Source organism: Eriocheir sinensis, chromosome 54 (assembly GCF_024679095.1).
Source record: "Eriocheir sinensis breed Jianghai 21 chromosome 54, ASM2467909v1, whole genome shotgun sequence".
NCBI classification, from domain to species: domain Eukaryota; kingdom Metazoa; phylum Arthropoda; class Malacostraca; order Decapoda; family Varunidae; genus Eriocheir; species Eriocheir sinensis.
Genome location: NC_066562.1, coordinates 6,104,518 through 6,115,175, shown reverse-complemented (window position 1 = coordinate 6,115,175; position 10,658 = coordinate 6,104,518). Strand labels below are relative to the sequence as shown.

Sequence of the window (10,658 nt, the reverse complement as noted above, 5' to 3'; positions counted from 1 at the left end):
AGCTTTTTTTCTCACTTATTTTTCCCCTTAAGCTGCTTTCACTCTAAAAAAAAATATATTGGCACGCCTGTTATAACTTGCACCACCTGACGTAACAGAAGGAAAATGGCAGAGACCCAGGAACCCTTTTTTCGTAAACATATATATACAATTTTCCCTGAATACCTCCACCATGGCTTACATAGTGTGGTAAATCATGAAAGGAAAGAAGGGATGGGAAGGAGAGGATGGAAGGAAGGTAGATAGGAAGGAAGAAAAGAAGCATAGATAAAAATGAAGGAAGGAAAAAGTAGGTTGATAAAAAGGAAGGAAGGAAGGAAGAAGGGAAAGATATGTAAGAAACTACGGAGAAGGTGGGAGACAAAATGAGGACGTATAGCCTTGAATAGGGTTGTTGATGTATTAAAACAGTGTAAATTAAGTGGGGCAAATTAAAAAAGTAAATGGGAAGAAAAATAGAGCAGGAATTGTACTCAGAATAACAGTTTAATTATCACAAAAGTTTACCATTTTCACCATACAAGGAAGGAAGGAGAGAAGGAAGGAAGGAAGGAAGGAAGGAAAGATATGTAAGAAAGTAAGAAGTATGTAAGCAAGGAAGGAAAGAAAGGGGTGATAAAATAATAAAAAAAAAGAAGGAAAAGCAGAAAGAGAGCAAAGAACAACAAAAATAAGAAAACTAAGAAACAATGAGAGAGGAAGCAACCACTAACCGCTAACATGACAATATTTTCCTCCTCCATACTCTTCTATCCACTCTCATAAACAACAGAGAAAAAGAACTTAAAAACAATAGGAACAAAATTAATCAAGAAAATCATATACCAACTGACCCTTTCCCCCATAAATAACAATATAGCCCTTTTAAATAACATTACAGCGTGAATATTATATCAACAAGAGCATAGTCAACTTATTAAAGGTGAAAGATAGCTTAAACTCACCTGTCGAGGGCTTAAAATACTGGTCTTGAGGATTTAATTGAAGCCAGAGAGGGACATCAACGCGTATACATCCCCATTGACGTTTGAGTGATTACTGGCCTGTCTTGAGATTGTTTTGTTTATTATATTCTAACGGGGTCTCTTTTCAAACAATCTTTCTATATAAATTACGTTGGTTTATTCATGTTTGGGTATTTTAGGGTCATTGAGTTATTTGTTGCAGCGTTTTTCTTTTGTATTTTGTATAGCTTTATTATTTGCTGTAGTGTTTTCCTGTTGTATTTTGTATAGCTTTTCATATAGGATAATTGTTGACCTCTTAAATAAATTACGTTAGTTTATTCGTGTTATGGTATTTTAGGGTCATTGAGTTATTTGTTATAGTGTTTTCTTGTATTTTGTAGCTTTTTATATAATGATTGACCTTCTCTAGGGTTTTCTTGTGTATTGTCCACGGTAGCCTAATATTCCATCTTGGTTTATCACAGCTTTTGTACTGTTTAAGGTTATTTCTTGCTGTCCTTTGAGGTATGTGGTATTTTTTGTTCATTTATCATTCATTTTGACGCCTTACTTCCTTAATTTCCTTCATTTTAACTCCCCTTCTCTCCTCCCTCTCCTTTCTTCATTATTTCATTCCTTTCTTCTTTCCTCCATTTCTTCCTCCTTTAATTCTTCCTTCCTTCCTTCCTTGCTTCATTCATTCATTTCCATTCCATCTTCTTCCCTCCTTTTCCTCACCAAATAGATATGACAGGTGATAAGGTAACCTGCACTTAACTAATGGTATAGAAAACTAATTATTATGGTCTTAATAAAGTACGAGCGGTGATAAACTGAAGCAAATATAAGAACTAAAATCATTAAAAAGTAAACATCACATTTGAATCGGCGCGGGTGAGCGGTACTCGGCGCGGGTGACAGCGGTACTCGGCGCGGTCCACAACACACGGCTGCTGTCCCACGCTCCCCGGTGACCTGCCCAGCCAGCCCCTGCAACACTGAGAGGAAGAAAGATAAGAAGCCAGCCTTGAAACACTGAAGAAAGAAGAAACAGACAACCTTGAAACACTGAGGAAGAGGAAGAAAAAGAAACAAAGCCTTGAAACACTGAAGAAAGAAGAAACAGCAAGCCACTGAAACACTGAGGAAGAGGAAGATAAAGAAACATTAAGCCTTGAAACACTGAAGAAAGAAGAAACAACCTGCCCCTGAAACACTGAGGAGGAGGAAGAAAAGAAGCAACCACCCTTGAGAAGAGGAAGAAGCACCCAGCCCCTGTAACACTGAGGAAGGGGACAAAAGAGAAGCAGCCAGCCCCTGTAACACTGAGGAATAAGAAACGGCCAGCCCCTGAGGAAGAAGGACAAGGGAAACTTTCCACAATGCCTTACAAGTTGGTGGGCAGGACAACTCTCCAGAAGGGGAGGAGGTAAGGGCACATGATAGCTCTGTTCTGTTTTAAGCTTCGGTAAATGGACTATCCAATATTTCTTAAGGCCTGAATATCCTAACTGGTGCACCCTCAAACCTGGACGGTCCTCCCGCCGAAGATAGGCAGCCAGTCAGGGGATGGATGATGCCAAGTTTATTGAAATGACACCAGTATTCATGAAAGCAATCAAGCCTCACTCTTTCCCTACAACACTACGAATAAGTGCATCGAGGATTATTTTTTTTAGGCTAACATCATTATATTGTTGATGGCCCTGTGGAGCACTGTCCTGGCATTGAAGCGGGGCCTGAAACCTCATTAACGACAAAAGGTAACGATAAACGGATTAGATGACTGATGATTGCCTGTGTACCAAATGGCTTTTTATAAGATTTGCCTTTCCTGGGAGATAAACAAACAAGTGGTCAACATCTGCATCATGTCATTGTACTGCACTTTAACACACTTTTTCTCGGTAGGTTGTGGGAGCTCGTGGGTCGATTGAAGAACTTTGGCGTGGGTCGCTTGGTGGTGAGGAGTGCCCATGACCATTATCCTGAGCCCTGCTTCTACCGTATAGTAATGGCCAAGCCCGAGATGGACACCGGCCGGCCACACATGGATGAGGTGAGCTGAGCAGGTGGTCTGGGGTCTGGGGTTGTATTGCCTATTTTTAGTTTGTTTTATTTTACTGTGGTTGTTTTGTTTAAGCTTACACAAGGATGAAGTAAAGCTAAGTTGGTGATATTGCTTCTGGTATTTTATTTTTATTTGTTTTATTTCATTTATATTTATTTTGTTACATCACTCATAAAGAAAGTGGAGCTAGCCTGGTGGTCAGATGTCTGTTTCTATATTTTCAGTTATTTTTATTTTATTTTATTTTTACATTTTTTAATAGAACATACCCCCAACTTTTCCTTATTCTGGTCTGGTCTGTTGTCTATTTTACTTTTATATTTATCTATATTTTATCCTCTATTATTTCTTAATCTTTTTTTCTATACCACATACCCTGCTTAACTTTTCTTCCCCCTCCCCAGGACAACCTGAAAGGCAGTGTGCTGGTGGAGCGGATATTCCGGGGGCGGCACGACGGGGTGGTGGACATATCCAAGGTGGCATACAAGCCGGACTTCCGCCTGGTCCACCGGCACGAGGAGGCACGTTACATTGAGGCCTACAAGAACTACAAGCCGGAGGAGGTGCGACTCATCAACCCTGTGCTGGAAATGCCACCGCTGCTGAAGGTTAGAAAGAATGGGTGCTTTTTTTTTTTTTAGTTTTTCAAGTGGACATTGTTATTTGCTTCTTTTATTTAGCTTTTTTTTTTTTACATTAGAAGTAGCATTTCTTTTTTCTCCTTCAAGGAGACATTTTTATTCTTGTTTTTTATATACTCATTATTTGTTTTTATTATTTTTTGCAGCAAGGGAAGCAGCATTTTATTTTTTTTCTTGTTTTTATTTACTTATTAATTTTTATTATTTTTTTACATTCAGGGAGGCAGCATCTCTCTCTTCTTTAGTCGCAGTAGCGTCTGGCAGGCTCTTTTTTTTTCTTTCTTTTTTTTTTTTACCTTGAGCTGCCTCCCTCACTGTAAAAAAAAAAAAAAAGGCAACACCCATCTCTTGACTCATCAGGTATTATATTTGTTCCCCCTTTTTATTCTTCTCCTTACTTTACTGTCACTGTCCTTATATACACGTCTGCTCATCGAGGGGACTCTGGGTTTATATCAATTTTTTTTTCCCTTGATGCTCTTTCATGAATCTCAATAATAATAATAGTAGTAATATTAAAAGTATGCCCACCAACTTTGCCTCAACCTAACCCACAAACACCCTCGCTATAGACCGACAGGTCTTCTGGTGTCTGTTCTTCCTATGTATTCCCCCCTCCCCTTGAACCCCCAGCTGGTGGCTGAGAGGGACGGACACGCGGCAAAGGAGCTGAAGGTGAGGCTGTGCAGGACGGCCAAGAACTGTCGCCTGGCCAAGGAAGGGGAGACGCCCACTGAGACCTTCAGCATCGGCCTCGGGAAACCTGCCAACCCTGACCTCTATGAAGGCATCTTGTAGGAAAAGAATCAGTTGAGTTACTTATAGAATTTTTTACTTTTTTTTCGTTATTATTTTTGTGTGTGTATGAGTGTGTAAGTTAATGCTCTTGCTGTACAGGTGACCCGTTGGAGAGTCAGGCCTTCATATTGGCACAACCTGTAAAAAATAAAAACAAAAGTGGTGTACTGTAATGCATTGAATTTAGAGAACCAAAAAAAAGTTAACTATTTTTTTTCATTTCCTTATTTTTATTTTTATTTATCATTATTAGTTTTGTATTATTTGGTATGTATGACTGTAAATAAAGATCACATTTTAACGCCTTGACTTCTCAGTATCACCAAGTTTCAGGATCTCTGTTGCTGCCGAAAGGGATGGAGAGTCAAAGAATAAAATCGTGTGAGATATTTCATTACACTGCTCTGATGCATTACCAAACAACTTGAGTGACAGGGAATATGCATGCCAATCCATACTTAGCTCTCCAACTGCTACTCAAGAAAAATTATGAACCAGAAAACCGAGCCAGGGAACAACATTTCTTAGTTAATTTATAAAACTCACCTCAAATGCCGAGACATGAGCATCAAATTGAAGTGTGTGGGAATTGACGAACACAAAAACAAAAACTGATACATTCCTAGTTAATTTATAAAACTCAGCTCAATTGCCAAGACATGAGTATTAACCTGGTAGCAGCGGGGATGGCATTTCTTAATGGTCCCTCTAAGCGAGAAAAATGAGAAAAAATCATCACTTACACAAACCATTTCATAATATATATCAAAGCATTTGTGATCAGTTTATGCATCATCTATTTTGGGGGGTTTATATCATGGCAAAAATTTGGTTAAGATGAACTGTGTGGGAATTGATAAACATACTCAAACCTTTACATATCCAAACAAGAGTGCGTAAGAACAAATAATAATAATAGTGTAAGGAGCAACAATTAGCGGGCTTTTTTTTCTACACTTTCTTTTCATTGCCTTTGAGTTACTCCCTGTGCTATAAAAAAAAATTTAAAAATTCGACAAATTGGGTAAAGGAAAGTCAGGCATAACACTCATTTAAATAGGTAACTCGGCTTTTCTTGAGATGATGACAACCTGCACTGCCACCACCACCACTTCCCTCCCCCTTTTTTACACATATTTCCCGTACCGTTCCTTTTTTTCCCTTTCCGCCATGCACGAGTCAACCAAATCAATTCTCTTCCGTTCCTTCATGATTCTTCCCGTTTTCCAGCTTTTCTTGAGATGATGACAACCTGCACCGCCACCACCAGCACTTCCCTCCCCCTTTTTTACACATATATCCCGTACCGTTCCTTTTTTTCCCTTTCCGCCATGCACGAGTCAACCAAATCAATTCTCTTCCGTTCCTTCATGATTCTTCCTGTTTTCCAGCTTTTCTTGAGATGATGACAACCACCACCATCACTTCCTTCCTCATTTTTTACACATATTTCCCGTACCGCTCCTTGTTTTCCCTTTCCGCCATGCACGAGTCAACCAAACAAATCAATTCTTTTCCGTTCCTTCACGATTCCTCCCTTCACTTTTTTTCCATTTTTCCGTTTTCTCAATATTCACTTCTTGGCAAAAAATGACATAATACTTTTTGACCCTGCGGCTGACTTGGCCAAAGCTTTCTCCTTGGCTGTCATGGGCGACGGGGCCTGGAAGGAAGAGGAAAAGAAGATTAGTTTTGTATTTATTTTTTGGTTTTCAATTCTATATTATATTTCCTGTTTGGCTCGTTGTTCTATTTTCTTTAACTTTTTCTTTACTTACTTTTCTTTACCTGTTTCCTGTTTTATTTTCTATTCTGTATTTATCTCCTATTTTTCATTTCTATTTCCTATTTCTATTTCCTATTTTCTATTTCTATTCCCTATTTTATATTTCTATTTCCTATTTTTATTGTCTGATTCAACTTTATATTTACTTTATTCAATTTTCTATCTTTATCTTCTACTTTATCCAATTTTCTGTTCTTTATTTCTATTTCTCTTTATTCATTTCTATGTCTTCTTCTTATCATTACCATTTACCATTTTCTATCATTCAACACAAATAAAAATGTTCCCTTATTTAATAGTCTCACCTTCGCCGCGCCAACACCATCCTTGCTGTAGTCCTCTGTGGGGCCCGACATCTTCATCTTCTTCGGCGGTACGTTCTCCTCACCCGGCTTGGCCTTGGGCTTGATCTGCCTGTCAGGGAGCTTGAGGTGCATGTGTAGTGTCTTGGCGAGGCCTTCCGAGAGGTACTCTGAGATGATGCCGTGTGCCAGGACCGTGTAGGCTTCTGTGGGGGGAAGGGAGGTTGAGGGGAGTGATAGAGTGCTTGCTAATTTGTATCTACCATTCTAGCAGACTTTTTTTTATATACAGTATGTAGAAAAGGAGAGAGTTAACCCCTTGGCTGTGGATTTCCTACAAGAAGACATCACCAAGCTACAGGAGTGGAACAAAAAGTGGCTGTGACAATTCAATGAAGAAAAATGTAAAGTCATGCATGTTGGGAGGAGATATCCAGCATACCAATACCACATGGGAAACACTCCACTATCCACCACAGAGGCAGAGAAAGACCTGGGAGTATATGTTACCAGGTTACCAGTGAAGGCCAAATCTGTGCCAATCGCAGCTGATGGGTTATAAAACAATCCCCTCCCCTCACCCTTAACCTGCTGTGGGTCCAGGGGATTGATAAAGGATAGGGAGGTTGGGTGGTATTAGGTTTACAAGAGCTGCCTTATCCTAATCCTAACTTATCTTCTTACATTCCTTCCTTTTAGTGTTTATGTAAGTGTGTGTTCCGTATTCCCAATTAAAAAACAATCTCCTCCCCTCACCCTTGGCCTGCCGTGGGTCCATGGGCTTGACAAAGGTAAGGGCCTGGGCGGTGGACGTGGGCACCTTCTTCTCCTCCAGCAGTGTCGCCAGCTTAGCCACACGACCGGACAGCCAGGCAAGTGTGTTCTCCTCGCTGTACTTCCACGCACATAGATCGCGGCTTCCTAGGGGGGGAGAGAAGAGAGAAAAGGTGAGGAGTAAGGGGAACACAAACAGGAGAAGGAAAGGGTAAGGGGTAAGCAAGAGAAATGGGAATAAGGAAGAGAAACAAGAATAAAGAGGAGTAAGGAAGGAAAGCATAAATAAAGTGAAGTAAAAGGAGTAAAGAAAAGAAACAGGAGAAAGGAAAAGAAGTAGGAGATAATAAGAAAAGCAAGAAAAATGAGAAGTAACAGGAGTAAGGAAGAAAAACAAAAATGAAGAAAAGTAACAGAAGAGAGAAAAATAAGAGTAAAAAAGAGAAACAGGGGTAATAAAAAAAGAATTAAGAGCCAGAAATAAGAGTGAAAACAAATCTTAAACTCCTTTCCCCTGTGTAAAAAATAAATACAAACACACACACACACAAACACACCCACACATACATACATAAACAAAAACTACGACCCCTAACTAACCTTTACTCTCAGCGACGTGTGATAAGTCCTTGCCCTCCACCACGGCCTCGAGGCTTGACACATCCGGGAACTGTTCGTCCTCCAACAGGTGGTCGAGAGGTACGACTCTGGTGGACTGGAGGGTGTGAAGGGTGACAGGTTAGATGAACATAAGAACAGAAGAACGTAAGGAGTCTGCAAGAGGTGTCGACTATTTATTTTCAGCAGAGTATTCTATCATTAGCCTGGTATTTAACATTGAGGTGATTATAACGAAGGAAAAGAACAAATACAACTTAAATTGACCCCATATATCAGATACAAAGAGTTAGTAATTTAATTTTTCTTTATTTTTCATATCTGTTTTTACAAGACTCAAATTTATATTCATTTTTCACTCTATCTTTAACCTGGTAGCAGCGGGGATCATGTTTCTAAATGGTCCCTCCAAGCGAGAAAAATGAGAAAAAATCATCACTCACACAAACCATTTCATAATATATATCAACGCATTTGTGATCAGTTTATGTATCATCTATTTTGGGGGGTTTATATCATGGCGCAAATTTGCCCTGTCGATGCTACACGATAAAGCCACAAATTTGGCCCGTTGCTGCTACCGGGTTAAACTGTTTTCAATTTTACATATTTTGAGTCATTATATTTTACTTCATAGCATTTTTCCTATTTCATTATTTACTCTCATTCATTTGACTTTTACTGAATTAAAATATACATCCATGTAAAACTTTATATATACTTTCTAGGGTTAGTTTTGAATGATAATCCCTTGCTATTCCACCCATCAGAAAAGTCCACACTCGCCTTCATGAGGTAGGGGAGGATGAGGAAGGTGACATCCATGGGAGAGATGATGTACAGCTTCCCGTTAGACTCAACTGCTTGGCCCAGGAACCAAGACCTGAAAATTGTAGGAATAAAAATGATAGTGATGGTAATTTTAAGAAGTAGGAGGAAGAAGAAAAACAGAAGGAGGAGGAGGAAAAAGAAAAGGAGAAGATAAAGAAGGAAGAAGAAAAAAAGGAAGAAGAAAAAGAAGGAAGAAGAAAAATTAAAAGAAAAAAAGAAGGAAGAAGAAAAAAGAGAAGAAAAAGAAGAAAAGAGAAGAAACAGAAGGAAGAAGAAAAAAATGAGGAAGAAAAAAGAAGAGAAGAAAATGAAAAAGAAGCTCCCTCCTTTCCTATTTACAATAATAAATAAATAAATAAATAAAAAAATAGAAGTATACCTGTGGCCCTCGTCAAACTCCTTAATCTCATGCAGTGTCTTCTTGTCCTTGTCCAACACATACATGGCCCCGGCGTCAGTGCGAGGGTCACACAGCCGCAACACCTCCGCGCTGCCCGAGGAGAGGAGCTCATCTGGAAACACAAAGAACATTCAACTAATGGAGTGCCTGATTATTCAAGTGGCTTATTAGTCTTTATTAATGATACTGTGGATGATTTGTCTTTTTGGGCCTGTTATTTAAGGTGGGGTATGGTACTGTGAAGTTTGACAAAAGCCACAGGTATGCTATTTTTTTTTTTTTTTTTTTAACGGGACAGGAGGCAGCTTCTTTTTCTTCTCCTTCTTTTTCTTTTTCTTCTTCTCATCACCATTTCTTACCTGGATTTCTTACTATTATTTTTCTTCTTCTTCTTCTACCCCTTCTATTTCTTCTTCTTCCTCCTTCTCATTATCATTTCTTACCAGGGGGTATATTCATGAAAGTGTAGCCTACTAATTTTGAGATGCTGACTGCTTATTTCTGGACAAAATATGATACTGTTTATCATGGAGGTATTATTTTTCTCCAGAAATCGCTAAATGATCGACTTTTCAATGCCTTTTGTGGACCCGCCACCACAGCCGCAAAATAGCTCGCAGAGAGGTTCAACTTGGACACCCGTGGAAAATCAAGGGTTCTGGGTGGGGGAGCGTATTTAAACTACTCCAACTGAACTTTACTTCACCCCCTGGAACCCCCCATGTATATGAGACTTATTTCTGCGAGGAGGCATTTCTCGCAACAGCGGCTGGACCGCCGCCAGAGGAGGCTACGCTTTCGTGAATATTACCCCTTACCTGGAATTCTTGTTATCATTACTTTTATTTTATTCCAATACCCCTTATTTTTCTTCTCATTGTCATTACTGTTATTTATATTCCAACAACCCCTGACACCCTCCCCTGCGATACCCTCTTAATGGCCCTCCCACACCCCATAATACCCCCAAGGCATCATTCTGAATAACATATGATAACCTGTGGAGCGCTGCTACGGCGGCGGACCGGGGCCTGAAACCTCATCAACGGTAAACGTTATGGACCTTCCCCTCTGATACTTTGCCGAGGAGAGGACGCCATATTAGCAGATAACACCTCAGCTCACCACATAAGCACTGCCCGGGGACTTACTTGGCAGGAAGGTGATTTTGTGTTGACTCTTGGTGGAATTATCGAGCGTGGCACAGTCCTTGGCCTGCTGACCCCTCTTGGACGGGCTCCTGGGCATGGTGCTGGCTGCTGTGTACACTTGTCAAGAAATGGCGCCAAATGTGGGTGTTTATTGTTTGGCTCTTGTTGTACGGGATGACTAAACACTATTGGTAATGGGACTGGTGGAGAGGGGAAGGGTTGGTAATGGAACTGTTTTCTAACGTGAAAATAGCAAGAACATGTGTTAAGAAATTAATTATATCTATTAAAGTGAGCAATCAACAGCAGAGGTATTTGTTTAACCCGTACAGTACC

The 10,658-nt window shown here is 39.8% G+C and overlaps 2 protein-coding genes across 4 annotated transcripts; one reads left to right on the top strand and one right to left on the bottom strand.

Moving 5' to 3' along the window:
- Positions 1-2,226: 2,226 nt before the first annotated feature.
- LOC126983654 (28S ribosomal protein S34, mitochondrial-like) lies at positions 2,227-4,761 on the top strand (the record flags this gene model as incomplete). Its single annotated transcript, XM_050836593.1, is given in 4 exon segments — positions 2,227-2,376; positions 2,859-3,006; positions 3,423-3,629; positions 4,296-4,761. Coding segments are annotated over 4 exon segments (567 nt in total). The 3' UTR covers positions 4,461-4,761.
- A 76-nt stretch (positions 4,762-4,837) lies between these two features.
- LOC126983652 (ribonuclease H2 subunit B-like) lies at positions 4,838-10,522 on the bottom strand. 3 transcript variants are annotated; one of them, XR_007736093.1, is made up of 8 exons: positions 10,323-10,522; positions 9,151-9,283; positions 8,727-8,823; positions 7,923-8,037; positions 7,305-7,469; positions 6,552-6,754; positions 5,713-6,123; positions 4,838-5,551 (listed from the first exon to the last, which is right to left on the bottom strand). XR_007736093.1 is itself a non-coding variant. In XM_050836592.1 (7 exons), the coding sequence occupies exons 1-7, from the start codon at positions 10,417-10,419 to the stop codon at positions 6,034-6,036; spliced, it is 900 nt and encodes a 299-aa protein (XP_050692549.1). In that variant the 5' UTR covers positions 10,420-10,522; the 3' UTR covers positions 4,838-6,033. The 3 variants fall into 3 exon arrangements, 1 of the variants encoding a protein (XP_050692549.1); XR_007736092.1 differs by having other exon boundaries at positions 4,838-5,712; positions 5,874-6,123; XM_050836592.1 differs by having other exon boundaries at positions 4,838-6,123.
- Between the last annotated feature and the right edge of the window lie 136 nt (positions 10,523-10,658).